The 17010-nt window shown below is 41.4% G+C and overlaps 1 protein-coding gene across 1 annotated transcript; it reads right to left on the bottom strand.

Moving 5' to 3' along the window:
- Positions 1 to 260: 260 nt before the first annotated feature.
- parp2 (poly (ADP-ribose) polymerase 2) lies at positions 261 to 16930 on the bottom strand. The gene is made up of 17 exons (XM_079569942.1): positions 16731 to 16930; positions 14968 to 15177; positions 13691 to 13852; positions 13535 to 13605; positions 13394 to 13444; positions 11304 to 11400; positions 10311 to 10386; positions 10120 to 10222; positions 8538 to 8691; positions 6881 to 7019; positions 6745 to 6808; positions 5870 to 6004; positions 4007 to 4134; positions 2602 to 2701; positions 2422 to 2520; positions 2219 to 2343; positions 261 to 452 (listed from the first exon to the last, which is right to left on the bottom strand). The coding sequence occupies exons 1-17, from the start codon at positions 16804 to 16806 to the stop codon at positions 293 to 295; spliced, it is 1950 nt and encodes a 649-aa protein (XP_079426068.1). The 5' UTR covers positions 16807 to 16930; the 3' UTR covers positions 261 to 292.
- Positions 16931 to 17010: the final 80 nt, after the last annotated feature.

Genomic DNA, 17010 nt, shown 5'->3' with positions numbered 1-17010 from the left:
GGTTTTTTTTTGTACTTTTTTTGTCTAGATTTCGCCATGATTTTGTCACTGTTTTGTCTCTTTGTTTTCATGTTTTGCTCCGTTTTCATCATTCATGTAAAAAAAAAAAAAATCAGGTACAAGGCCTTTAAAAGCTACATCAACTTTTCGACAGTTCGACCGGTCACAAATGGATTTACAATCTTGTTTAAACCACGGAGATCAACTTCCTTATTGCAAAATCCAACACAGTTATAGAACATTCCCCACATGGTGCAGACACACAGTATTGAGACATTTCTGCTCAGACTCTTCACCACAGGGAGGAGTAGTTGAACTTGATGCGCAGCAGGTACCGCATTCGAGCCTGGGCCGGATTGTAGACGATGAACTCGTTGTAAAGCAGGGAGTAGCCTCGGTTACTGGCGGCTCCCGTGGACACGCCCGGACCCATCGGGACAGTCATGCCGTCTCTGCAGGAGGAGGAGGAGGGACAGTGTGAGGAAATACTGCCATTTTAATGCCTAAATTAAATTATTTTAATGCAGTAAACTAGAGGAGGGGGGCATATATCATCTACATTAAAGGAACAGGCCACTATTTTTACACACTGAGATATGTTCTTGCCTGAGCTTAGACGAGTTGATGCGTACCTGTCTGGTCTTTGTGCGTGCGCTCAGTCACGCAAAACGACCAAAGATGTTGTTAACATTTGGCCTCTCCCAATGTATTCCTATGGAAGCAACCAAGCTCTTCCATGGGCACAAAGACCAGACAGGTAAGTATTAACTAGTCTAAGCTCAGGTAAGAATATATCCCAGTGTGGAAAAATGGTGGCCTGTTCCTTTAAGATAATATTAATACATAAATATTGAAATGGCTGTTTGTTTATTGAGTGGAAAGTGGTTGCAGGAAATTGGGGGAAAATTGGATCAAACTGGAAAAAAAGTGCTAAAATTTTTGTTGATTTTGTATTTTTTGATGAATAAAAATACTAATTAAAAAAGTAAAATATAGGAAAAATATATATATGATATGATATGATATATAAGATATGCTAATTTACAATGTCCACTTTAGCTCCAATGTCAATTTTTTTTCTTTTTTTTTTAAGTGTGTGTGGGGGAGGGGGAAAAGATAAAGATTTGGAAAAAAAAATCTGCACCAAATAGGGGGGGAAATTAGGGGGGAAATTGGGAACAAATGGGGAAAAAAAGTGCCAAAAAAATTGGGGAGGTGTTGGGGAGCTGACATTGCTGTAATATCACCCCCTTGTGGCCAGGGGCGACTCCAAGAGCCACTTGGGAGCATTGATTCTAATGAGACTTCTGACCTCCCAAAAAGAGTTTTTCTTTCTTTCTTTTTTTTTTTTTTTTTTGACAACGCTGGGGAAGGTTAAATATTATTAACCACGCTGGTTTTTGTTTAAAAGAGGAAGCCTTTTTAGTGCATTGACTGGCTCCAGGGCCTGTCAATCACGCTCTGGAGCTCTGTGGAGGCTCCCGCTTCCCGCCTTTTTGCCCTTTTAAAGAGGGGGTATTATGCTTTTTTCAATCACATAGCACCAGTCTATATCACACTACAATGATGACCAAACCTTCTGTTGGTCTGTAAATGCAGTAAATTAGAATAACTGCCTTGTATAAAATTACTCCCTCAAAATGGCTCTTTAAGAACCTCTGACTCTTTCTGACACGCCCCCTCCACACGCTGTCTGTGGCATCAGTGGGGAGGGGGTTCTGCTGAGGAGCAGTGGTTGGTTACTCGGCTGGTGACGAAAGCTCGGAGGCGTCTCCAGGAGGTGGGGGCGTTCCTAGGAGGACTCAGGCAAAGCTATCCCTAAAATGGCCGCCATCAGAGTTTTTACAGATTACTCAAAAATACGTGAATGTGCCAAGGCAACACTTCAGGCATGTTTTTAATGAGGGAATGACATAATAACATGATGTAAAGCTTGAAAAAGTCGATGTGGCATAATACCCTCCTTTAAGGAACAGGCTGCGTAGGAGGAGATAGAGCGGCCATAAGTTTCACAGATGACTCGGGACCTTTTCCATGAATGTGGCTGAATAGGTATTAATCTATCTCTAATTATTATATCTATGGGAAACCCTTATGAACAGAATGTGCAGTTACTCAAATAAGTATGATTGAAATGTATCCAGGTTTGTTTGTGTGAAGAAATAGCATTGTAACAAGGTTAAACGGTCAATAAAAAAGTAACACGCTGAACACCCACAGAGTGACGGCGTTCTTGGGGTCCGGTCCGGTCCGTCCCAGGCCTTTGGTGCTGTGTTTCCCCGGAGGAAGAACGTTGGCCTCGTAATCCGCGTCCAGCAGCTCGTTACAGTCGCCCAGAGCCACCTGCGACGGGAAAGCAACAGTTAAAATGATAAACAGCATTAGCAGGATGAAGGAAAAGGTAATGAAAATATGGTTGACCTCGCAGAGCAGCAGGAGGCCCACGTCATTCTGCTGAGTGGCAAAGCAGTAGTTGGCACTTTTTGACGACATGTCGGCGAAATAGATTCCTTTCCCGAACTGGACAAACCGTGAAGGGAGAAAAATGAGTTAAAAGCTCGTAAACACAATCTGCAATGACTTTGAAGAGTTAATATTGACCATGTATCCGGTGACTGGAGCTTCAGGCGGCGCGACCCTCAGCCCTTTACTCAGAATCCCCACCCAGTTCGACAGACGAGAGCCGTGCCACAGCAGAGTCCTGCCAAAACAAATCACGTGCAAATATGTCACATCTCGAGAGGAAGAGCAAGACTCTCTTAGCTTTGACGGACGAGTTTGAAGGCTGTAATGAAAGTCCAAACGCAGCTCGCGCACGGAAACTCAACAGCTTAATTAGTAACTGGTGGAAATTTAGTGTCACTGCATTGAAAACTGTAGAAGGTATTGAAGAGCATCCATGAATGGGCATATTTCTGCATACATTTCAAAATAAAAGGTCCAGACCTTAAAAATAAAGGTTGTAGTAAGTTTGTAGCATAATAATTAGTAACTGGTGGAAATTTAGTGTCACGACATTCACTACAAAAACTGTAGAAGCTATGGAAGAGTAATAACCATAAACTGTTATATTTTGGTATGGATCTCATAATAAAGGCTCAGACTTAAAAAAAAATAAAGGTTGTAATAAGTTGCTGGTATAATAATTAATAACTGGTGCCAATTTTGTGCCACTACAGCAGTGGTTCTCAATCTGGGGGTCGCGAGACAAATTTGGGGGTCGCCAGATCATTTAGATAAAATATACATATTTTCATTGGCATGAAATCAAATGTTTTATTGTAGCATGTGTTTGCTATTTTACAAGAGTGACATTATTTGATCGTAGTTTGATGAATTTTAATTCAACCATTTGTTTTTTTCTTTTGAATTATGTAGGCTAATGTTCCTATTTTTAACAGTGTGACCCCGGGCGGGAGGTCACGAACCCCTTTACCTGTTATAATGGGGTTCGCGGCTCCAAAAGGTTGAGAACCACTGCACTACAGTGATTAATACAGTACAAGCCATCCATTTTCTTCCGCTTTATCCGGGTCCGGGTCCCGGGGTCCGCAGTCTCAGCAGAGATGCCCAAACTTCCCGATCCACACACACCTCCTCCAGCTGTTCTGGGGGGACCCCGAGGCGACACCAGGCCAGCTCGGAGACATAGTCCCACCACCGTGTCCTGGGCCTTCCACGAGGCCTTGTCCCACTAGGACATGCCTGGAACACCTCCCGCAGGAGGCGACCAGGAGGCATCCGGAACAGATGCCCGAGCCACCTCAGCTGCTCCTTTCAACATGAAGGCGCAGCGACTCTACTCCGAGCTCCTCCCGGGTAACTGAGCTCTTCACTCCTCATGTAGAAGGTATTGAAGATTATCCATAAATTGTCATATTTTTGCATACATTTCAAAACAAAGGTCCAGATTTACAAAATAAAGTTGTAGTAAGTTGCTAGTAACTAATAACTGGTGCCAGTCCATCTTGTGTGTCTCTCACAAACACATCAGTAAATGCTGCACCTGTTGTGAATGTCTTTGATGAAGCTGTCGGCCTCTCCTTGTCGGTCGACAGAGAAAATGTCCAGCACCGTCATGGTGTAGTCTCTGTGCGTGGAGGCGTGAGTCGACTGCAGGTATTTCTCAATGATCTATTGGATATATGCGCAAGAAACAGGATTATAAAACAGATCTGTGTTAATAATATCTAAAAAAAAATGAAACGGATCAGCTAAAACAGATTTTCATTAAGGCAAAACACTGCAGATCAATGTAGAGAATTTTAGCCATTTTACTTTTAACGTCAGAGTAAAAACCCTTTGTGATGCTTATTTTATGACGTTTTGTTGGTAGGGAGCCGGAGAGTTCCTGTAATTAACTGTGGCTCTCCCTCATCATCCTACATGTATTTATTCACAAATATTGACGCTGTAATCCTAACATGGCAATTTCCTTTGTGGGAGACGGCGGCGCAAAAAAGTCAGATATTACTTTTGCAACAACATCTTCACTTGAGCAGCTCCTACAGACTCCAAACTTCCCAGTCAGGCACTCGATTTGTTTTTTGTTTATCTCATTTCAAGCCTAAATTATTGAGCTTTGTTTTGCAAACTTATAAATTGCTTATTCGAAAACTAAACAAGATCGAAAATCCACTCTGAACAAATCTTTGCAACTAATAAACAATCAACTAAATAAAACCATCAACTTAAACCTGTGGAGTTTGGAGTTTAAAAATGTTTAAACTAGAGGTGGGCCGTTAGCGGCGTTAACGTGCTGCGTTAACGCGAGACTCTTATCGGGCGATAAAAAATCGCCGTTAATCTATTCTCAAAGTTGGGCTGGGAGCTGGATCTATACTCTGCAAGCTATGATGACTTTCACGTGATATTTTATGGTCAGCACACATTACACGACTTTTATGACCAATTCTGGACGCACAGGAGAAACGTGAGTGAAAATAGCGTCTCCAAAGCGACACACAGAAGCAGCGGCCAATGACAGAGTGAAAAATAGACAGAAAAACAACGCGGCGCCTCCCTCTTTCAAAACAGCGACATAAACTACTAATTTCATGGCCACAGCCCCACACCAAACAGCGCAACTTTATCACCAAAAGTTCAAGAGAGCCTTTTCCAGCTACATTTCAACCGCGAGCAGAGTTTAACCGCAGCACTTACGGAGTTTGGAGACAAACTTTACAGCTACTTTTCTCCGAGTCCGTTAGCTTCTCTTTCTCCGCTCCGCCCGTTGGATCAAATCCAAAGAAATACGTCCCGCATCTTCGTGTTGTCGACGTTTATCTCCATTTTGACAGAACTATCGCCAGGTTGAAGCTCGTAGTAGCCGCAGCTGCAGCAGCATGAGCTGCGTTGTTGTGTTGTGATCACGTGACACTGTTGACAGTGTTGACCAATCAGGAGACGCGCACATGTTTCCCACGCTCACAAACAGAGGACTATATTTTCTGATCTGGTAAGATGGCCCACATTACCCGTAAATAAATACTTGGGGACTCCTGCCACAACTGTCCCATGTGAGAGACTTTTTTCTTTAGCAGGTCATATTGTGCAGAAGAGGAGATTTAGTTTGTCACCAGAAAATTGATCGACACAAAGCTACTGACTGTAGACAGTTCATCAGGACCTCTGATGTAGTAGGCCTACAGTGCACAAATACATGCACGAGCTTAATGTAGAAGGTGCATAAGACCTGAGGTGGCAGTAGTGAGTATAAAATGACCAACTTGCATCTGTTCATCATCATTCTATTATTCATCTGCACACGGGCCGCCCCAACTCCACATCCAAGTGTCTCTGAGCTTCTGCCGCTCTCACATGGATTGACATAAATGACAGAACTGATGAGTAATGAGTGGTTTGTGACCTGGAACTCGTTCCCGCTGGGCTCGAGCGGCTGGAGTCCGCACTGCAGAGACTTGTACTGCCGGTCCGCAGGGTGCTCGTCGCCGTCGCTGCTCGACTGAACCATCTTCACCGCGATCTGGATGTCGCTCAGAGCCTGGAACGGAAGGATAAGTGTGATGGAAGAAGAGGGCCGACAGCTACAGCATATTACATAAACAAAACCATCTCTAAAATAAACACGTCTCTAGTTAACCTCTTAACTCCCGCCTGAACCAGGCGAACTCACGTCAGATTTTTTTTCATCATTTTTTTGTTGGGTATTCAACTCATTTTTGTAACTTTTTAGTCATTTTTTCGTACATTTTTTATCACATTTTTGTAAAAAAAAATTGTAATTTTTTTTGGTCAATTTCTCAATTTTTTATCACATTTTTGTCATTTTTTTTGTCGCATTTTTGTCATTTTCCGTCCATTTATCATATTTTTTTCATTTTTTTGTCATATTTGTCTTTTTTTTTTTCATTTTTTTGATCAAATTTTTAATCAAATTTTTGTCACTTTTTTGTCACATTTTTGTCATTTTTTCGTCAATTTTAAATCAAATTTTTATCACATTTTGTCATTTTTTGGTCACATTTTGTCATTCTTTGGTCATTTTGTTTGGTCATTTTTTGTCAATTTCTTGTGACATTTTTGCTGCTTTTTCATCAATTTTTCGTCACTTTTTATCAATGTTTTTTCCCCTTTTTTTGTCACATTTCCATCATTGTTTTCGTCTCAGTTTTGTTGCTTTTCACACCTTTTTTCCAGAAGCTTTTGGACTGGGGTAAAGCCAAACTAGAGAAAATGTGCTCGGTTCAGGTGGGAGTTAAGGGGTTAAATACAAAGCCTAACCTCGAGCAGTTCGATCTTCTCCTTCAGTTCCTGCTCGGTGCGGATGATCGGAGGAGTCTTCAACCTGGAAATTCACTCATTTTAGTGACACAAAGTTGTTTTCGTGACACGCAAAAGCTAAATGAACGTCACTGACCCGAAGTCGTGAGGGATCCGTGTGTAGAACTGGTTACAGGCGTCCAGCAGGTCCCGGTTTCCTCCTTTCTTTTTCAGACAGTCCTCGATTTTCTTCAGGGCGGCGTATCCGGCTCGAATCTGCTCTGTGGTCAGTTTACCTGCAAAAGCCAGTCTCCTTTAAAAAGCCTGTATTTTCACAAGTGTTGGTTTTGGCAGCCCTAACCCCTTATAACGAAAAATGCTTTTTAGTCTTAACCCGGGTGTAAACAAATGATCACTCGTTGTGGGTTGTACCTCACAGTCGCAGGTCAAGCAGTGAAACAGGGACAAACATTTAAAATAGAACCGTTCAGCCTCGTCTCGCTGCAAAAAGAATCTCTGTCCTGAGCAACAGACGCCCGACATGAGCGGGTCCGACTGCGACTTTCCCTGCACTTTTCCACAGAAATAAACCCTCAGTTTGGACGATCAAATTATTATTTGAATCGATTTGATTTGAAATAAACTTTAAAGAGGGGGTATTATGCTTTTTTCAATCACATAGCACCAGTCTATATCACACTACAATGATGACCAAACCGTCTGTTGGTCTGTAAATGCAGTAAATTAGAATAACTGCCTTGTATAAAATGTCTCTCTCAAAATGACCGTAGTGAATGTCTTGAAATAGGCCTCTGTCTCTTTAAGAACCTCTGTCCCTTTCCGACACGCCCCCTCCACACGCTGTCTGTGGCATCAGTGGGGAGGGGGCTCTGCTGAGGAGCAGTGGTTGGTTACTCGGCTGGTGACGAAAGCTCGGAGGCGTCTCCAGGAGGTGGGGGCGTTCCTAGGAGGACTCAGGCAAACCTATCCCTAAAATGGCCGCCATCAGAGTTTTTACAGATTACTCAAAAATACGTGAATGACGTGAACACTTCAGGCATGTTTTTAATGAGGGAGTGACATAATAACATGATGTAAAGCTTGAAAAACTTGATTTTGCATAATACCCCCCTTTAATATAGAAGCTGCAGTTACATATGTGACCTGAGGTGGCAGTAGTGAGTATAAAATGGTTAACTTGCATCTATAACCCTTTAAAAATATATATTTCTATTTTAGATATTCCTCGTCTGCTCTCAAAAGTAAAACCTCTGAATAGTCATGGAGTTTTAGAAAGTGTTTTAGTTTTATCGTCTTCCTGCCTCTGCTGTGATTGGCAATCGTCTCCATGGAGACTCAAGGGAAAGGAGCGGAGTTAAATGGTCGCTCAGAGCAGAGTGAGAGAAAGGCACAGGAGCAGACCAGAGGAAAGTGGGAAAGAAAAGTCTTCAAACACAACATGTGGCCTTTGTGAAGCAGCCAATCGTCAGAAAGTCACTGCTTCTCCACTGGTGTCATTTCACTACGGAGCGTCTGAAAAGCTGCTATAATGGCCGCACATTGAGTGGACATGGAGCGGCTCAATTTTACGATTTAGCCATTTTCCAAATCTGTTTTTAAAAGCATTAATTAACTGAACTGATTCGATTTCTCGCCCAGCCCTACCCCCAGCGTGCGGCTCTCGCTGCAGCTAAACACTTGGCGTCTGCAGCCTGAAACTGCTCCGACAAAACTGTGGTCATAGCTACGATTCTCTCTTTGAACAATCGCAGCTCACGACTGTTCAATCCGCACGTCTCATGATCTAATCTTACCCAGAGGAGCTTTGCGAGTGTCGAACTTCATCTCCAGCACACACTCCTCCATGGCCTTCAGGTCACAGATCAGCTCCAGCAGAGACTGAACCTGAGCGTCTAAAGTGCAGGGCTTTTTCACAGCAGCGCCGTCCACCTCTGTCTTATTCTCCTCCTGCAAATCAGGCAGAGAGAAGAGAAGATAATCCTTTGATCTCACAATGGAGAAATTCACTTGATACATTCAGCTCGCACTGTGTGCAAAATCGAAATGTGCAAACAGTTAAATGGTAAATAGAGGTATCTTCTGTACAATGAGTAATAAAGTGAAGCATTTCAGAGGCTGCACTAAACTATAGACTGTAATGTTCTCTTATCAGGACAGGTAGGATGGTTTTCCGTTCCCATGATCCTCTGCGCCGCGCCGCCATTTGGTGTGGCGTTCGACAATGTTTATGCACAACTCGCATGCACATTTAATGAATAATTGTGTCTACGACGGCCGTTCTGTAGTCGCTGTAGTCTGTCTTTTATTTAACTCACAATGAGCCATGTGATGGGTAGGCTAACACAATCATGGTAATGTACACATGCACGGTAATCATTACAGTAAAACACGTAGGCCATAGCGTGCACTTAAACTTGTCCATCAAACCAAACAAACAGCCGTCATGTGAGCGGTTAAACAGTGAGGAATGGCTGTTTTTATAACGTGTATCAGTGCCAATCTGTACGTCGTTTACCTCCTGATGAACGAAGAGAGTAACAGCGGCCGACTCGCGCTCTTCCCCGGCCTTCTCCTCACACTCTCCCCGAGCGACTCACGCTCTTCCCCGGCCGCCTCTCGCTCTCACCGGGTCTTGCTTTACGGGGACGGCCTGGGCTTCCTCTGTGATTTGTCCGAGTCTCATCTCTGCTAGCTGCTAACTGTACCTGGTTTGCGTTTGGCAGCAGCATGAAAAAATACAAGTCTACTATGAGCTCATCGTAGACTTGCTTTATTTCATGCTAGCAGCTAGCCTGTTGTCAAATCTGTTTGATGACACTTTTTCTCATTTATCTGTCAGATAAGATCCAAGACATGAGACTCCTACACAGACACAGGGCGGAATAAGCACAGGCTGCCCCGTAAAGTCAGACCCTACACCCGGGACGAGCGGTCGGCGGCCATAGTTTAAATCTCTCGTACGAAAGTTTTTATGTTTCTGTTCCTTACTGATGAATTACTTTTGGGATATTGAGACATTTTCTCTTCGTCATGTCGGGATCAGCCCCACACAACACAGGTGTGAGCACTATTTCTTCACCATATTATCAATGATCCGTAACACAAACAATTAGACCCCAGACACACAAGATGGCGCCATATGGAACTATGCGGGAGTGTGACGTCAATGGAAAACTATCTATTCCTCATTTTGGAGAATATTGGAAGTAGAAAAAAAGTAAGTAAAATGATTTCTCCCCCTCACAACTTTTCTGTTCAAATAAACAAATGCAAAGCTGGTGTTTGGGATCGGGATTGTAGAGCATCAAGGCGTATTTTGAGCATCTGCTTTTGAAAATGAAAAACACCTCTATATGGTGTAGACTTCGCTCTTACCTTGTGGTCGGTGCTGTAATCCATAAACACCATGTCGTATTTCCCCTGCACTTTCTCAAAAGCCTCTCTGTCCTCCCAGTCGTTTTTGGTTTTGTCAAGAAATCTGTGGTAAAAACAAAAAAGACTTTATATCAACTACTGCTAAATATTTACTCAAACAATATATATTTTTTGTGCTTGAAAAATCCCACTTTTTCTTGAAAAAGTCCTTTGCTTTCAGCAGGTCTCCGCCGCACGCCGTCAGGCTGTTCTGACCCACTTTTCCCACTGAAATGAAACAAATGGTGAATAAGTAAGACAACAGAGACATCGTGGAAGTATCTCTTAACCCCCATTTGAACACGGATTGGCTTTACCCAAATCTAAAAACTTCTTTAAAAAGCATCAAAATAGAGATGAAAACACACTGGAAAAGCAACAATGATACAAACGTCAAAAACACGACAAAAAGGTGATAAAAAAAAGAGATGAAAAACACAAAAAAGCCATGAAAAAACGGTGAAAAAGCAAAAAAAAAAAAAAAAAAAAAAAAAAAAAAAAAAGGCAAAAAACAGAAGAAAATGTAAAAAAAAAAAAAAAAAAGGAATGGAAAAAAGCAGTGGAAAAGCAACAAAAAAAGTCCAAAACAAAGTTCTAAAGGTCAAATGTAAGCTCCAGTCGAAGAAGCTTTTAGATTTGGGTAAAGCTGAACTGGAGAAAAAGCGCTGGGTTAAGGCCGGGAGGCACGAGGTTAAACCAAATTTAAAAGCAAATAAAGTGGTAACAGAGCAACAAAAATGTGCTGGAAAAACAAAAAAAATGGCAAAAAAGCGATTAAGAAGAACTTAACAAAAACACTTCCAAAATGTGACAAAAACACAGCAAAAGAGCGACAAAAACGTGCTGGAAAAGCAACAAAAAAAAGCAACAAAACGACAAAAGAGTGATGAAAAAGCAACAAAAAATCAAAACAAAAATGTGAAGAAAAAGTTACCAAAATGCTTATAAAATGTTACTAAAAAAAAAAAAAAGCGATGACAACGTGACAAAAAAGTCATTGTCAGTTCTCAGGCCTTAGCTTTCAAATGAGGTGTTACACTGGTGTAGAAGCTGTTGCCCTCCAGTCGAGAAGCTTTTATATTTGGGTAAAGCCGAACTGGAGAAAACGCGCTCGGTTCAGGCAGGTGTAAGAGGTTAAGTCTCACCTCGGCCCCAGCGCAGCCACACATTGTAGGACTTTGCGTTATCGTCTTCCAGAAGCTGGATCAGGTAGTACTTGTTGTTGTTGAACTGGAGATTTGTCTGAAAAATAGATTTTAAATTATTAGTGCCATATTTTGTCAATCTCTTTGTAAAAGTAAAACATGCCAAGACCTACAAAAGTGATTATAACTTTGCTCATGGAGTCTTTGTGTCACATTTTTGTCGTGTTTTCGCCTCTTTTTTGTGTTGCTTTTTTCATTGATTTGTGATCGCCATTTTGATGCTTTAACCGTATTTTCCAGACAATAAGTCACATTTTTTTTCATAGTTTAGTTCTTATACTCTGGACGGACTTATATGTGATTTTTTCCCCCACTTTTTTAATTCCAATATATAATTTCACATGCCACTAGAGGGCACTGCAGGCTAATCGAGCAGCAGCAGAGAGTAAGTTTGGAGTGAGCGAGAAGCGGAGGTAACTCTTCGGCTGGTTCCGAAACGGGCAGATTGCTAAGAGCTCTTACGCCAAACCGGATGTGCGTCAGCGTCCGCCATGGCAAGTTGCCTCCGAATTGGTTAGTCAGTTAGGAAGTAGTTAGGAAAAGGAGCCTTGATGCTAACTATCATGGCCACTTTAGCATAGGGACCTCTGATGCTAACTAACCAGTGATTAGGAGCTATGTGCCATCCCACAAGCCACTGCGCCAAAAAAAACCACCCCCCTCGCCCCCACCCTCGAGTGATTCATGCGCAACCACTGTTGATTGACAGGAGCACATTTAATAATAAAAATAATAATAATTAAAAATTAAGATTCTGCACAAGCCAAACTTTATAAAAGTGATAAATCCATGTTGTCGTCTCCACAGCTCAGTCACATGTCAGTGTTAAAGAGGAAACTCAGGAAACGGATTAAATGCTTTTGTTTTCATTTAGTAGAAACTTAAGCCACATGGATCATTTGCATAATGTAGCTTTAAGAAACAGCTGTTGAAATAAAATAACACTAAAGGGAAATGTTTGGATCATTTGGATTTATTTTTTTCCTTAAATGTCTTTGTTTGGACACTATGTTGTTGATGGACACTGTACAGTAGGGGGCGACATGCACTTTTGTTTGGCTTGCACTCCACCAATAACTTTAAAGAAGAAGAAAAGCAGCTGTTGGTGATGTCACTTCCCCTTCCCCTGTTTAAGGACGGACGGATTGTTCAAATGCTGCTGAAGGTCTAGTTCCCTAACTGCATAGAGGTCTAACAGTTGACCCCATGAAAGGTTAAGGAGTTAGTTGCTAGTGTTAGTGCTTAGAGGCTACAATTTGATGGTTTCGGATTGAGCCATGGACTGTTAGATCTCTTTGCAGTTAGTGAACTAGAGCTTCAGCAGCATTTGCACAATCCGTCCGTCCTTAAACAGGGGAAGGGGAAGTGACATCACCAACAGCTGCTTTTCTGTTTTACAGTGTCCAACAACAATATAGTGTCCAGACAAAGACATTTAAGGTGAAATCATAGAAAAAACACAGCTCCTAATCACCGGTTAGTTAGCACCAGAGATCCCCATGCTAAAGTAGCTATGATAGTTAGCATTGAGGCTCCTTTTCCTAACTCCTTCCTCACTCACAGCCCAATTCGGAGGCTTCTTATCATGGCGGACGCTGACGGACATCCGGATTGGCGTTAGACCTCTTACCAATCTGCTCGTTTCGGGAATCTAATCGTGGGCTAAAAGCTCGATGGCCACATTTAGAGGAACGAGTTCACAAATGAGAGCTTGAAAAACGTGCTGCCGGGAGAGGCTTGTCAACGGTGCAGTTACGCCTCCGAGCTCAGGCCGTTGACGAGGATGAAGATTTCAATTGATTTGGAGTGAGATGGATAGTTTGGTCTGTTCTTTATGCTATAGTTATCTAAACGGTTCATGTGACGGTAACAAACCAGACACCTGTTGAGGTCTTATACTCGACGAAACTGGTGAAAATGTGCTCGGTTCAGGTGAGGGTTCAGAGGTTACTAACAAGTATAATTGCAAAAACATTTCCGAAGACAAGGTGAACACATCTGATTACGTACTGGCAGCTGATGCAACTCACCTGATTCAACATGACGTCGTAAACATCTTTTCCTTCACAAAAAACATGAGCCTGGAGAGAAAACAAATTAATAGAAATACAAAATTAAAAAAACACAAGATTTTGAAAACATGATACTGAGAAATAGTATATCAAGTTTACTTTTCCGAGTTTAGCTTTACATTCTGTGTCCACTGGAGCCTTCCCCTTCATCACCACCGTCTTTACTGTTTCTAATGGACAAAACAAATCAGATGTAGGAAAAAAAAGTCAGATCCTTTGGTTTTCTTAACTGGCGAGAGAAATCCAAGTCTTTACCTTCAGCTTTGATTTCTTCTTTGGGAGCTTTGACGTCGCTCTTGCTTTTCCCTTTGCGTTTCTTTGGAGCCGGTTCCTCTGCTTCTTCCTCCTCTTTTTTAACCTCTGCAGTGTTTCCATTGCTCGCACTAGCGCTGTTTTCCAGTCCTTCACTTGTTGTTTCTGGACAAACGAGAATCAATCAGCAATCAATTAGCAATCACGATATAATCGTCCATCGTGATGGATGAGCAACATCACGATGGAGAGCCACCATCGTGATGCCACGCCCCCTCCTGTCAGAAACAGGCACTGATCTTCTATAGGCCTTGTAAACCTACAAACTTTGCAGGGATTGCACTGTAAATTAAATTACGGATATAACTAATGTGCACGCTAGTTTCAGTACCTGCCAGAAGCCACGATGTGTTAGCCGTAATTATTAACGTAAAGACGCAGCGCTGCTCTAGTTCTGATGCGCGGGGCTCTCTCTCTCTCTCTCTCTGCAGCTCAGAGTTTAACTACGCGTGGTTTTGCTTTGCTTTGCTGCGTAGTGCGTACGTAAACTTAAACTGAGCTAGCTGAGCGCGTGGATTATTCTCACGAAGGACCGAGAGAGGAAAGAGAGGAGAGAAAGAGGCGGTGCAGGAGTTACAAGGTAACGAGCTCACGGACCGGGCGGCGCGTGGAGCAGCTTCAAAAACGTAGCTACGACGCAAACTTCTAAATATTGTCCCGTTCACCCACTGTTTCTTAAACATTACGTTAAAACTGAGCAAATTCAAGTAATAAGCTCCGATTTACATTTGTATTAGTGTGATAAGAGCCTTGGAGTTCACGCTCTGAATAAGTCGTTCTCCTCTCAGACTTTACGCATGAGTTTTAACACATTTCTTTTGCAAAAGTCGTGTTCCATGATTCTGTTCAAATCATGTTTAGTTTAGATCCATTTATCCTGCAATCTCACATTTTCCTAACATACATAGTAATATGCAGCATATATATAGGCTATGTAAATGTCTTAAAAAAATGCTTATAATGAAAAATGGACGATATCATCGTCCATCACGATGGTTCACTGTAAACATCGTCAACGGCCAATTAAGGGAACATCGCCCAACCCTGACAATCATTAAACCTCCAATTAACAAAGTACATAAGATATAAACTTGTATTTCTAGATCACACATGAACTGGGATATTGATCGTTAAACGCAGCAAATGGATAAATCAACTTTAACCCAACAGGTAGTTTGAAAGTAAAACAAAAGTATGGCACATTTTAAACAAACATGAACCTGTTTTAAGTGTGTGGGAGCGAATCTTCCTCTTGTATTTTGTGGCTGGATTGATTTGAAACATCTTCTTCAGGTCGATGTCGTAATCTCTGCCGGAGCCGAGACTCACAGTGACGGAGGTTTTCCCTGAGGCCAAAGCCGTGTCCAACTCGCTGCAAACGGAGTCGGGATACGGAACCCACTGGGCATCGTCTCCTTTCCACTGCCACACTGAGGAAACAGATTTGAAGTGTGAAGGAATCTGTCACACGTTTAGGATTGTTGTCATATACTTATTGATTTGAGTAGAGCAGCAGAAGAAGAACCTCGACTCCTTTTAACACACGTCATTAAAATTAAATCTTGTTACCGTGAGCTTCAATCAATCTGTTATTATGATACTTATTACATATCATTCAAACATTTATGTACATTATAAATACTATATGGGTTTGTGATGATGATGAATAACAACAGTAAAACTAACACGGTAATATATGGGGTATAGGAAATGAAAAACTATACACTTAATATAAAGAGTAGTATATTGTGAATGACATAAGGCCCAATAGCTGTTTTTTTTTTTAAGCAAACAATAAATGAGGAAGCCACTAAATTAAAATGTTAGATCCAAACTCATTCATAACTTTCCTAATATATTTGTAGTATCCAAATCCTTTACAGGGACAAGTTTATCGGCACATTTCACAATCTGCAGCGTCACTTTTCAGAGTCACTTTCACAAAAATGCGAGAAAGATAGCCTGAAAGTTCATAAAATATATACAAATGATTTATAATTTGAGCCACGCTGTTTTCCCCACAGCAAAAGGTTTAAGTGTACAATACACTAAAGGACAAAATAAATTTCATTCCATTTCTAGAAGTAAAATCAGGGATAGCTTCTTTAAAGGGACTTGTTGCAAGTTGGTGATTTCATACTCACTACTGCCACCTCAGGTCATACGCCTTACTGCAGTCTCTATACAGTATTAAAGGGATATTTCAAGATTTTTGACATAGGGCCTCATTTCCTAGTTATCCAGAGTGTTGCTGATACCTGGAGATATTTTATTTGTAATTCATGCAAATTCAAAATTCAAAAAAATCTAATTCAAATTCATCCTTCAATGTTTAAATTTCTTTCACTTATGCAAAATCAAAGTCAAAATGTGATTAGTAAATTTGGTGCCTTTTTGAAAAAGGTTCTTCTGTTAAAATGATATTAGTTATTACTTTGTTCTGTTTTGTTTTTGTGAACTTGTGCTCCATACCATGGGCATGGTCGTGAGCACTGAAATAAATAAATAAAGATATTAACCAAAAACTAAGACATAAAATCTGCAATTCGTCAGTTACCATAGTTACCGCCATAGAATTTTCAGTTGCTCAATTTAGCTCTTTATAATCATGTCACGTCAACGCAACCCATACTTATGTGTATATGGATCGAAATAAAATATCAAATTCAATTCAATTCAAGCACAAACCAGTAATTATTAGACATTGCATAAACTTCACATTATTGTAACACAGATTTACATGTCATTTGAATCGTCTTACAGCTCAAAGTTGAACCTCACAAACTAAGATCTTGAATTGCAAACAAACCCACGAATGAAAGTAAAAAAATGTCTCCTTCTTTCAGTAAATTATTAGATGTTGTTTTATTTCTTCCCCCAAACAAACATGCCCAAACCAATCCCTTCCCCACACATGACGCACATGACGTCCTGGTTAGCTTTTCCTGGATCGCTGCTAGTGCGAAAAGAACAACGCACTTACCGGTTTTAGACTCGCCTTCTGCATTTTCAGGCTCACTGTTCTGGCCCTTGTTTCTCGTGCTTCTTGCTCGCCTCATTGTGGTTTATATGGCTTGAATGATGCACGTTTTACGGCAAAAATATGGACACAAAGACGAGGGGAAGAACTTTCCTCTGTCTAATGTTTTCCCGCCGGTGAAGATCGTTAGGGAGTAAGATCTGTCACTCTAATCGAAAGTAAACCAGGAATGCTATCGAAAACACATCATCAAAATCCGTGTGTGTGTTTTTTTTATTCATAT

This window comes from Gobius niger (genome assembly GCF_951799975.1).
Source record: "Gobius niger genome assembly, chromosome: 13".
Classification (NCBI taxonomy): Eukaryota; Metazoa; Chordata; class Actinopteri; order Gobiiformes; family Gobiidae; genus Gobius; species Gobius niger.
The sequence above is the reverse complement of the archived record's forward strand: the minus strand, read 5'-3'. Positions and strand labels throughout refer to the sequence as shown.